General features: G+C 39.2%; 1 protein-coding gene across 2 annotated transcripts; it reads right to left on the bottom strand.

Moving 5' to 3' along the window:
* Positions 1–78: 78 nt before the first annotated feature.
* On the bottom strand, positions 79–12,404 carry exoc1 (exocyst complex component 1). 2 transcript variants are annotated; one of them, XM_014997619.2, is made up of 19 exons: positions 12,303–12,404; positions 10,869–11,000; positions 10,660–10,790; positions 10,425–10,584; positions 8,715–8,902; positions 8,377–8,604; positions 8,140–8,272; positions 7,642–7,751; positions 5,756–5,905; positions 4,972–5,080; positions 4,357–4,401; positions 3,851–4,014; positions 3,029–3,142; positions 2,722–2,801; positions 1,615–1,843; positions 1,321–1,504; positions 1,034–1,233; positions 760–954; positions 79–677 (listed from the first exon to the last, which is right to left on the bottom strand). In XM_014997619.2, exons 2-19 carry the CDS (start codon positions 10,990–10,992, stop codon positions 525–527), a joined length of 2,697 nt encoding a protein of 898 aa, XP_014853105.1. In that variant the 5' UTR covers positions 10,993–11,000; positions 12,303–12,404; the 3' UTR covers positions 79–524. The 2 variants fall into 2 exon arrangements, with proteins under 2 accessions (XP_014853105.1, XP_014853122.1); XM_014997636.2 differs by lacking the exon at positions 4,357–4,401.
* Positions 12,405–12,725: the final 321 nt, after the last annotated feature.

The raw sequence follows: 12,725 nt of genomic DNA, 5'->3' as shown, positions 1-12,725 counted from the left end.
AGAAACTCCCTGCTCCCTTCTTATTGTCCCTTTCCTGTCTGAGACACTGTTAATAAAAAGTAATAGTTTCACAAAACATTTTTTTAAAGTAGCTAAGTTTGCATGTTTATTTTATTCATAGTTCTTTTACAAGCATACCTGTTATACTTTCCACTCACAATATGGCGGACCTGCTATCATGCACTTTCTACGGGCAAACAAAAAAGGCGCAAGGTGTATCCTTCTATGTCTATGATGAAACTTTGACAGATCATTTCTGGGAAGCTTCAAGTGCAAATTTATTTTGTACACATGACATGGTGAAATAAAAATGTGACAATTTAGTGTGTATGGAAAAACTGCTTAAGGAACATACAGGCACACAAGTAGTGCTGCAACATCTGCGTAACCGCTTGTTGTACAACTCACTTTTAATAAAACAGTCACTCACATGAAATGTTCATACTTCAAGCACGATAGTTAATGAATATTCAGCCAAAGTGAGGCAGTAGTGAATCATCAGAGAACAGTTTTCAGCAGGCAAACTAATGGGACTGGGCAATGCTGGAGAAATACTCCAACATGTCCTGGATGGTGAACTCCATGGTGATCCCAGAACCAGGATAACACCTCCCTATCAAACCTTCAAAGTGCTTATACTGACGGATAAACTCATCTTGCATGGAGTGCCACACCACCTGGTGGAGGAGATGAGAAAGTGCAGCATTTTAGAAGTAGCAGGGTGGACGTTGAAATCTCACAACGCTGAACGTTTCTCACCTGCAGCAAACTTTCTTCCTCACACAGATGTTTGTCCACCTTTTTGTAAAGGTTGTCCAGACCCTTCTTCACCTCCTTACCGGGATACTCTTTGATGACCTTGCGCAGCTCCTGTTTGTTGAAAGCCAGCTGGTAGCTCACCTCCTCTTCACGTACGCCCTGAGCCACACGCGCCTCAACTCCTTCAAAGAAATGCTGCGAGAGAGACGACATCTTACCCACTATAACATCTCTGGACATGTACATCTGTGTAGAACTGGAAGATAATTCTTACATTGAGCTTCTCCAGTGGCTGACCAAGGGAGTTGATTACATAAGACTGCAGGTGGTCGGTGTATTTGTGCTTGGCCTCCCGTCTCTCTGCGTCCAGGCAGGAAATCTTTAGGCGTGATAACGTAGAAAAGATGTGGTGGAAGTTTTCCATCATGACAACGTCCCGGGGCGTTTTCTGGCTTTCGCTGGCAACTTTCTCCACTGAAAAGACAGCTAATGTTAGATATTCTGCTTCCAGGCATTACAAGGAGATTTTTTATTTTTTTTAAATGCCACCAGAAGTCTGACCATTCATGAAAACAGCTCTGATAAGCTTCACGTAGGCTTTATCCAGGTCCCCTCTGCGCTCTGCGTTACGGAAGATCGTCTCAGCCAGTTCCGCAAACTCCTCGAATCTTGTGACAAAAGGCAGGATCCCAACTTTGCTTTTCTTCGAAATCTTCACTTCTTCCATCTGTTTAATCTGACCTGACTGTATCAAGAACACAGATTTCAACTGGCTACAGCCATTCAATATAAATAAATAAATAAGTAAGTAAGTAAAAGACTGGACTGTTCCTGCCTAGAACGGACTCTACTCACAATGCATTTGTCAAAGTTCCTCTTTACGGTGACCAGCACATTTCCCAGGGTGGTGCTGAGGAAAGAGGCTGGATCAACGTTCTCAGCTGTCCACACGTGGTGACTCATCTTCACCAGCATGTACAGAGAGTGGAAGCTGTCGATCTTGTCGCCCAGGGCGATCAGGCTGTTGAGTTCGGGTTCGATGCTCTGGAAGATTTTATTCATCATCAGCCGAACCAGGTCTTTCCTTTAATCACAAACGGAAAAGTTTGAATTAACTTCATTTCACCCCTCCATCCCCCGTTTCAATGTGTGTATATATATATATATATATATATATATATATATATATATATATATATATATATATATATATATATATTAAAGGGGCACTATTATGTATTTTTCAAGCACATAGAGTCATTTTATAGCTCAATCAAGTAACCATGTTACCTTCAGTTGTTATAAAAAATGCTGTATATATCAAATATGACTTAGAAGAAAACTGAATTTGTAATTTGACGCTTTGGATTTGGGCCTCTGTCTCTTTAAAAGCTCCTGCTTTCTCTGAAACTCCTCCTTCAGGAATGTTTTTAACCAGCACTACACTGAGAAGTAGCTCCTATAATGAGTTCAGCAGATCTTCAGTTCCATCAGCTGTTTGCTAATTGCCGCTGGCTAGTCTGAAGGAGCTGAGAGGAGGAGGTGCAAGGGAGGGCAGCTCTGTGAGGCTTAAGCTCGGAAACTGCAGCTTTAAGGAGGAACTGCACCTCAAAGGTGGAGCTAAGTCCAGCCATGAATGGTTGCCATGGGAGATTAAAGGATTTCTCAAACATACATGGAGGAATCAAATCAACACTCCAGGTATGATTTTGATGAGGGAATAACATCACAACATGATGTAAAGTAAAAAAAAAAAAAAAAGCAGCTTTTGCATAATACTGCCTTAGCACATCTTATGACAAATACGAACAAAATAAACAAAATTCCTTGAGAAATATGGAGCAGGAAGAACAAGAAAGATCTCACTATCTGCCTCCCTGCTACAAAACAACAAAATACATCATGAAATATAATAACAAGGGATTGATGGTATTTTTACTACAAGCTTGTCAAAGTACTCACTCAGATGATACGGAGTGTCGGTGGTCAGCCTGGGGAGGCACTCTTGACGGGACGCTTCCATCCACCTCTTCTGTTTCAGGCTGACAGGACGAACAGAAATAAAACAATGACAAGTCATATTAAGCGTCTAGTGACAAGTATCGAATGCTGCTGTCACTATCGACATGGCAATATCCGCTACTGCAATATTTTCTGTTTTGAGAGGAGATGCAGGTCCTGGCATGAGACGAAAACGTAGGAATGCTGCCGTTGGCTCGTCATTCATTTGGATGTGAGAGAGGTTTGTCTTGTGTGGCATCAGACGCACCTGTGCGAGAGGCGGCAAAACGGTCTGGTGCTGCTGCAGTTTAAAGAACTTGCTGATGAAGTCTTGTTCTGCGAGACACAGAGGCTCCAGCTCACTGAGGACCTGCTCAAATATCTGCGAAAACAACCACACTCCATTTAACTCAAGTACAAAACAAGACGCACACAATAAATGAATGAAAAGAAGAACACTCTGATTTTATTACGTTTTAATCTATGTAAATACTGCCTCAGAAATGATAAGTTCACTTAGTCTTTTTTTGTCATTATTCAAAGCTACAACTAATAATTATTTTAGTAATCAATCGTACTATCGATTGTTCCAATGATTAATCAATTAATCCAATTAAAAAACTGGCACATAATAACTAGATAGCAAAAGCTGCTTAATTGGAGATTATTTTTTTCTTCATAGAATTTGAACCAAGTGAAGCTAAGTACAATTTTTTACTGATTGTACCTTTACAGTTCTGGGTAGCACATATACAGAGTTTTTTTATTTCTGCAAAATGTATATTTTTGTACAGCTTTGGCTTAATCACTGCTCTGAATATTTTGTTATTTCAGCAAATGGCAATTTTTTGAGTCTGTATAATCACTAATACGTTAATGATTAATCGCTTACTAAATTAGTTGATTCTTTTTAATCATCGATTAATCACAATTTATTCGATGAATCATTTCAGCCCTATAATTGTTAAATAAATTATGTATTTGATCTTCATTTAAACTGCACTTGTTTAAATAACTTCCAGGAAGAACCAGCTAACTTTCTTCCCCCGGTAAGCTTTTCCCTGTTGTAGACTGAAAAATGCACCATCACCTTGTCAAACTTGGTCCTGTCGGCCACATCCAGGTCGGAGGCAGACATGTTGCCCATGTCCAACAGGGAGGAAGACTGAGATCGGCGGCTGTTGGAGCCTTGAACAGTCAGCTTGTTCAGGCTGGAGGTGGAGCCCGTGAGCTTCCCAGAGCTGCCATGCAGGCCTGACGCAGCACGGTCAACACAGTAAGTCGGTGTTTAGCAAGAAAAATGTTCAATCTTGAGTTCTACACATTTGTTTTTAAAATGCACAACTCAAGCAGCAATTATTTTAACACAAAGTGTCATTTTGTTGGGTCCTTTTGGCATTAACCACAGAATTACAAAGTGCGTTGAGCGATTAAACAGCATTGAGAGGCTTCAACATAAACCAAGCAATTACACTGCAAGGTAATGGACTGTATTAGGTGGAGTGTGAAGATAGGATTACTTTTTTCTTCTTTCTTTAGTGCAGTGATTAAAAGCACACATTGTAACAGACAGCTCAATCCAAATCTCATACTTACTTTCCGTTTCCTGTTTGAGCGCACTCTCTTTCCGAGGAAGCGTGGCTGCAGCCAGTTAGAAAGGCAGGCATCAAAGACAGACACAGGTTAGGCTTAAAACATGCAGCATGGGACAGAGGAGGGCTAGGTGTTAGCTGTACCAGTTCATGTTAACGCTCACAAACGCTGCAGTAGTTCAGACAAACCTTTTGAAAACAAATTCTTGTTTTCATAGGCCAAAAAAAAAAGAAAAAAGAAGCTAATAAAGAGCGCAGGAAGCAGAGATGTACATTTCTGCCAAACATCAAAGCTCAACCGAGGATCCTATGCAGATATTAAATATTCAGAGCTGAGCATGAAAAGAGCCTGTGCAAAGGGAAAAGAAGACATTATTAAAAGATAAAACACAAAGCAAGACTTTAGCCCCTGGGATGACATGTATAAGTCGGTGAAATATACTTTGAAAACAGAACTTATGCGAAAAAAGCTCTAAAAGAGTGAGGCGTAGCTTGTTTCTTTCACATTTATTTGACTAAATGATATAAGAAGAGAGTTCCATTCACACACAAGTTAATGTACTGAAGAAACGAGGCATGCTTCACCATTCAGACTGTGACGAGAGGTAGAAGCTCTTACCAAACTTTCCCTTTGCTTCCTTGGATGTACCTGCCATCTTTATTTTGGCAACTTCGAAGAAGTCTTTGATTTCCCGCTCGTACAGTCGGTTCATATAATCGACATAAGTCTGAAAGGTAAAATGTCACCAACTTAATATGCTATACTTGTACTGTATGACATAATAGAACAGAAATGACAGCTTGACAGTATTTACACGAAACCTGAAAACAAAAGTGTGATCTTAGTGCTTTTATTTCAAGCAGAAACGCAACAATTATTCATACTGCTGCTAAAGTAATATGACAATAAAATAGGAGCTGCAGTGTTGTTTTGAACATTTATTTAATCTTATTTTATAAGTAGACTTTAGCAGATTTAGAATAAGTATCTGAAGAGTTTTGCAGTACTTACTATTATCTCTGATTAAACTGTGGAGAAAATAGTAAAAATCAAGAAGCGTGCTAAAAAAAAAATCATGTTTCCATAATTCATGGTTTTTAAAAATTCATGTTACAGAAAGTAAAACATTAAGTCAAGTGAGGCATACAGCTGGACATGCAGACAGGAATGGTTTTCTGTGGTGAGATGAGTCACAGATATAGTTATGTGGCGACCATAGTAAAACGAATGCTTCCCATGAGGACTGTTCTAAAAGTTGAACTTTGTGTTGGAAGCATCATGGTTTTGGAAAGTCTCACTGCCATCATTTTTGAAATGTTCAACATCATCAAACTATCGAGTTACATTTTTGATGCTTATAACCACAATTGACAACATGGGTGTGCTGTGAATGTAAACTGACCCTCGACAGGCCTTCATACTTCTCCCTGTGGGTGTTCTTCAGCCACTCCATCAGCTTGGCGTAGCGCAGCAGGTCCCTGTGGAGGGGGCTGTGTTTGGGCAGGCTCAGCTCTGCCGTGTTCTGAGACAAGGTGGAGCTCTGATCGTGCCCCTGAGGAAAGGATCGGGGAAAAACAAACAAAAACACCCCATTAAAAGTGTAAATCCTCATTTTCTTTTAGATCCATTTTAGCCTCACGCTGTTGCTTTTAATCCCAAACTTTTGGACTCATAACTTTCCAAGTGTTTAACTCTCACGGGCCTCATCTCTGCTTCAATCTGTTAGCATGTTTGTTCTCTACTGTTTTTCACTGCTGGACATGCACACGGAGCATAAAACAGGCAGAGCATTTTATGACATGAGTTCATTGCAAGTAAGCTAATGTGAGCACCCAAACATGAAAAGTCCTCAGCCAAGACAGTCAGTAGGGGGGGAGGAAAATGGACCAAGCCTCTTTAGCTTTGAGATCAGATGGGAGATGTTAAGGAATTAGAAAAACACCCCATGCAATGTTGTTCTGTGTGACGGGAAAGCCTGGAATCTCATGGAAACTGGAGTGGATTGTGAGGCGAAAACATTAGCAAGAGGAGGGCAAGTGGGGCAGGGGGTGAGGGGCGGGGTTGCCGTGAGGGTACTCACTGGAAGTGACAGACAGGAAGACCTATAATACTGAGGGATGGTCATTTTGAAGTAACTGAAGTGGTTGAACTGACACAGAGACAGAGAGCAGAGTGGGATGATTCAAAGTGAGCAAAACACAGAGTCAAGAACAGGCTGGAAAAAAACACAGGAAGCTCAGGAAGAGCGTGCTCGCTAAACAGGACGTTCATGAGCGGCAGAGGAAAAGAGCCTGGAAACAGAGCAGCTGGGGTGCGACTGTGGCTTCACAGCTCAAACACGTACAGGGTGGATGTGGGGGAAACCACAAAGTTTTAAACTTTTATTCCCACAATTTTGCTTTTGTGTTTAAATATGTCAAAGAATGAGGAAAGGAATGCATTTGAAGTTATATTTCAGGATTGTCAGGTCTACTATGAAATGCCTTTGAGAAGTATCCATAACACTTTAACTTTTTCACATATTGCCACATTTTAACCAAAAACTTCAATGTATTTTAAAGGGATTTTATGTGTTAAACCAAAACAAAGTTGTGTAAAATCACAAACATGTTTCTCGATATGTTTTTCAAATAAAAATCTGAACGCTGAGGTGTGCATTTCTAGTACGTTCCTTAAACCTAGAGTGTGTAACTCTTATAAAAAATATATTTTTTATATATTTGTTAAAAATGTCACTCATCGTCCAGCACTAACTACAAACAACCAATCGGGGCCAGGAGGCGGGTCTTGGCGCTGTTAATCTTTTCCTGTATAACATCCCAGCAGCGTCATATGGAATTCAAACTGAACACAGATCATCTATGAACATCACTTTTCAGGACCACACACGTCAGATTTTCATTTGTAAAAACAGTCATCCACCATTTCATCTTGGTCCATCACAAAAAATTGTAGCAAAATACATAAAAACTTGTAGTAGTGATGTTATACGCTAATTTTAATGGTGCATCGTCCTCGTCAGGTATTTTTCACGTAACCTTCAGGTTTACTTCTCTATTCACTTTCTTTGCCCGTCAGTCTAGATTTTTCATATATATGTATATATATATATATATATATATATATATATATATATATATATATATATATATATATATATATATATCACAAAATAAAACCTTAGCTTAAGGGAATAATGCTGAGTAGTCACATCATGTGGACCATTTACTGAATGTCAATCACTAGAAGGCTCTGACGGCGATGTCAAAATGACACTGAGGCCGTTACCTGGTGAACAAACACATTATTGAGATGATTGGTGAGGCGACGAGCAAAAGTATCTCTCAGCTCGGCGAACAGCTTCTGCTGCTGGTTAACGGCCGCCAGCTGCTCATGGCCTGTAGGAAGAAAATATTAACCATTACAGCTGATTACATAAAAACCAAACTACAACAAAACCTGACGTAATTAGCAATAAATCAATTAATCGCATGATAAATTGATTTGACTTTTCTCCTGGTTATTTATTTTGGATGTTTAAAATGTTTTCCAGTTTCAGTCTTAAATGTTTAACAGTTAAAGGTTTATTGATCTTGGAGAGGGTGTACTTGCATTAATGAACAAAAAATTGTCTGAAACAATTTTTTGTTTCAGACAAAAAATTGCTCCAGAAGTTATTGCTCCAGAAGCTCCAATAACTTCTGGAGCAATTTTCCATCCAGAAATTGTTAACGCGACAGACGCAACAACCACTAGATGACTTTCTAGTGTTTAGTGGTCACTGACCTGGTCGTAGAGCCACATTCATGCACTGCAGCAGAGCTTCAGAGGCACTGATGCATGCCTCTATACCTCTAGGCGAGGTCAGGTCTCCCTCCTGCAAGGCCCTGATGTGTCCCTTTGACAAGTCCATGTAGTTCTGCAAAAGGACAATCAGATTTCTCCATTAAAACACTTGATAACTTTTGGTCAGAGGGGAACAAAACAAAACAAACAAACAAACAAATAAAAAAAACGCCTCACCACTAAGAACTGGATCTCATCCAGCAGTTTGCCGTTGTTGGTGTTGCTGATCTGAATGAGGCGGTTGCTCTGAGAGATCTGGTCCATCTGGTCCTTGACGCTCTGCAGCATCTCCTCATAGCTGCTCAGCTTCCCCTCGATGGTGTCCACCTCGGCCAGAGCCTCGTCCAGGAGCTGCATCAGGATGTTCACCTGCTTCTCCGATGCCATGATGGACTGAATGTTGGCCTTGGAGTAAAAAGAGATAAGACCCAGTAAAAAACAAAAAAAAACACAACAACAAACAAACATCATTCTGGATCTCTGTGTCAAGACTATCAGGAAGTCACTTTGCTCACCCCGTCTAAAACCTGCAGCTCCTTGAAGAGCTTCTCTGCGAAAGCTTCCGCGTTGGAGACGGCGAACTCGCACATCTCCATCATGCTCTCGATGTCCTGCTCCTCACGCGTGCTGAGCTCCTGGTACTCTTCCAGGGCGTCTTCATCACCGCCTGCAACGCTCTGACTCTCACCGCTCGGCACCGACTCTAAAAAAAAAAAAAAGGCCATGAAACAGAAACGATGTGAAATCAAAAAGAACAAAGAGTGAATCTTTTTAAAACTGGGTATTTTGGGAGTCGTACGTTTCAAATTTCTAAACAGCAAAACCACAATAAAAGTCGTGTTGAGTAGAAGGAAGTACTACTATTCTGATGGATTTCTTGTTTTACCAAACTATATCTTGATAGGACATTTTTCCAACCACTGATGAAAATGTAGGGTTAAGGGGAAAGCAAAATTTGGTAGTAGCATGAAGAAAGGTTGAAAATGTTCTCATAGCTTTTAAACTCTTCCACATTTTGTCACTTTACAACCACAAACTTCAATATATTTTATTTTGATTTCATGCAATAGAGCAACAGAAAGCAGAAAAGGACACAGCACCTAGTTTGTTATTAACATTACGAAACAAAAACAAAAGCATGCTCTTATTGGAGAAGTGACGGGAAACGTCTCACCCTAAATCCAACTGGAAATCTGTAACCACATGTTTACAGATGTTCTGCATCCAGTCGGACTGAGCTTAAGATATTTTAAGAAAAATCAGCAAAATTTCAGTCTTCAAAATTGCTGTTAACAAAAGATATCCCAGTAAATGTGACTCTACCGGGTGTTGAGAAAGTGGAGTTTCTCAACACTGAAAGTAACTAGTTGTAATGGACTATACCTTTTCTTTTTTATTTTGAAAACCATGCTGCTGTTGTTTTGTTTTTTTTTTGCTTCTATTTCAAAAATCATGCTCTACTTTGTGTTTGTCACTAAATTCCCAATAAAATGCAGTAAAGTTTGTGATGGCAATGGGACAAATCAAGGGAAAGTTTAAGTCCTACAAATGTTTTTTGGCAGGGCACTTTATACACTCAAATAATAAACTGAAAAAAGTCAAGATAAACTAAACATACAATGCATGAAACCACTAAAGATTCTAATAATTAAGGTGAAATAGCAAAAAAAAAAAAAAGAAAGAAAAAAAGAAAAAGGGAAAAAGTCCGTAAGTAATTAAAAATGAAATTGTTCTACAGAACATTTATATAAAAAAATAAGAATAAACAAAGATAAAATAAAAGCCTTCCATGTTTAGTTACACATGTCATATTACTGGAGCTATATAACGGTGAGGGTCTCTGATGAGGATGATGGTTTGATGTTATGAAAAGTACAATGGAAAGAAATGAGGAAGGGGAAATTTAGTCCTACCAACCTTCCGCTTTAGGAAGTTCTGGCCAGAGAAGTTTAAGAGGAAAAAAAGTGAGAATAAAGAAGAATTTAACATGTAAAATAAACATAAATTGAGACACAAAGCAGATTTACTAAGCATGCTACAAATAAAGAAACTCAAACATAATCCAGAAAAGTTGTCCCCTTTCACTAAAACTGAAGAGGCAGACTGAATTTTAACTTAAAGCAATCATCTTGGGAGAAAGATGCAACTTTAAAAGAAATATAATTCGTATTACAAAAAGGGGAACACAGTCCCAGCGATGGCTGCTAACAGAGTGACTAACAAACCTTCAAGAAGCTGAGAACTGACATTGACAAACTCCAGCTTCTTCCTCAGATAACGCTGGTTCAGCTTCCAAATGCAGGAAATGAAGGAGTTCTTCTCTGCTGTGCTGCTAGCCAACCACTTGTAGACCTTCTCGAAATGGAGATCAAACTCAGGATTCTCCTGAAATGTAACACAAAGTACGTTACGTCTGACTCCATGACATTTGAGCACAGTAGGACGAGAGCAGACTCTGACCTTGCTTGCATCTTTAGCATCCACTACTGTCAGGTCTCGGAGTTCCCACATCTGCTGCCTCTTGTAGAAGTCGCCTTTGTCAGATTTTTTCACTTTAACCACTTTAACTTGTACAGGCCTCTCTGTGGTTACTGCAAGCACACATTTGATTTATTATAAACATGTAGTTTTTCTTATATTAATTCATTACTCACAGATGGTTCTCGTACCTGTGGCGCACAGGAAGCAGTTTTTCTTTTTCTTTCCTGCCTTGCAGACATTTACTATGCCAAGGAGACGCTCATCGTTGGGCGTGAAGATGTCCCTCTGGAGAGCATGCTTGATGGCTGTCATGGTGGATGCTGTCATACAGAAAAAAAAAAAAGATTACTAGGAACCACAGTGTCCATCAATACAAGCCCTCAAGTTTTATACATAGCACAGGCAGCTGATTGGCCCTGAAGAGTAAAACATAGCAATAAGCCACGACTGTGAGAACATTCTGACCACGTCAGAACGACATCAGTGGCACACAGCGAAGGAGAAACCAAAGGACAGAGTAGGAACACACACACATCAAAACTTTAATGCTGCCACATGTTTAATTTGTAATTCAAATCACGAATTATAATACTATGCTTAGCTTTATTAGAAATAATCAACAAATCAATCGGCCTGAGATCAGATTTGAACGACCTTTTGGTAAGTCAAATGCTAATGAAAGTGAGGTTCTCTTTTCCTAATTGTTAACGGATGAATGAGGATTATTTTAGCAATAGCTTTATTTTCTGATTGATTGCAAGTATTACTTCATAACTTCCCATCTTTTATGTGTAATCCTTAGAAGTAACATTTAAATTGGTCAAAATCAGAAAGAAACCTCTCAAATCACTCTTTAAAGGTTATGTTTTGCATCATAATAAAAGGGCTTTGAATGTCCAATAGAACATAAATTACCAAAAACGAATAGTATTCAATTCAATAACACCTTTTTAATCCTTAAGAAAAACCAATGGTGTAGTTATTCTCCTGTTTGTGTTGCATTAGTTCTGAACATGGCATCTTGTTGAATAATTACGCTCTATTTTGCATGCATTCTTCTTTGCACAGTGAGCCACGAATGAAGTCCTAAGAAAAGAGTCAACCTTCTTTATTAGTTTGTTCAGCTTTTTAAGTCACTGGCTCTGATGTTGCTTCCCCACCCATTTGAATGTTTTTGTTTTCTTCTTGAATACAGGAAATTCTCCGCTATAAATGCTAGTTAGTTTAGGGATTAATTGGATGTATCTTGCTTTATGAATTTGGTACTTTTCCGCTACCTTGTATTATGATGTTATCAGGAAAAAGCTCAGACTATTGGTACAACAAAGTGCGCAGGAAGAAATAAAAAGCCTATTTTTTTTAGACAATTCAACACCTGTTTAGACTCGATTTTAGCACAAGAGCTCAACTAATAACAACAACACAGCTGCTGTCTTCTCTGCTAATTTTTCGGATTAGCTCTGCTGAGCTAACAGCGATTAGCATCAGCTGCGCAGCTTGCAGATACAGAGCAAAAAGCACGTCAACTTAAACGAGAGAGTAACTAGAGTCCCTTAAAATTTGTCGAGCAAAATACCATCTTTCAAACCTTTTAAAGAATAAAAACAAAACGCAATGGTTACCTTATTTTTTTTATCAACCCACCAGCCCTTCAAAGCACCGCCCTCTCACTTCCTGGTTGACGAGCTGAGCCGTCACGTGACGCCCTCCAACCCGAAACCACTCCCACTGACACCATCCTTCCGTATCTTTATTTAACAAATAAAAACTAAGGGCTAAGCAAAAAGGTATGAGTCTTTGTATTAACCAATGATTTTTAAGGATAATCTTAAGATTATAACTTTAGAGGGCATCTTTTCTATCTTGTCCAGCAAAACAACTTTTACATAATATTAAACATTCTCTTTCTTCTTTTATTGGCAGGAGCTTCTTATTATTAGCAACAAAAACAGCTAAGCAATATATAAAATCATTGATGCTCCAATTTCAGCACCCCCTATAATTCCAGTAAAATAACAGCAACTAAACCATGTTGGTGTCAATTG

The sequence above is a fragment of the Poecilia mexicana genome, unplaced genomic scaffold, assembly GCF_051168715.1.
Source record: "Poecilia mexicana isolate PSO_F unplaced genomic scaffold, ASM5116871v1 scaffold_4, whole genome shotgun sequence".
Classification (NCBI taxonomy): Eukaryota; Metazoa; Chordata; class Actinopteri; order Cyprinodontiformes; family Poeciliidae; genus Poecilia; species Poecilia mexicana.
Note: the sequence above shows the minus strand (reverse complement) of the source record. Positions and strands in the feature narration are given on the sequence as shown.

What these genes read in the sequence shown, in the direction of transcription:
- exoc1 (XM_014997619.2), bottom strand. Translation starts at nt 10,992, where the DNA reads ATGACAGCCATCAAGCATGCTCTCCAGAGGGACATCTTCACGCCCAAC. An exon ending in TTTTGCCGCCTCTCGCACAG is followed by an intron (nt 2,802 to 3,028) that starts GTGCGTCTGATG and finishes TCGTCCTGTCAG; the next exon opens with CCTGAAACAGAAGAGGTGGA. An exon ending in AGGAAGAAAGTTTGCTGCAG is followed by an intron (nt 678 to 759) that starts GTGAGAAACGTT and finishes CTCCTCCACCAG; the next exon opens with GTGGTGTGGCACTCCATGCA.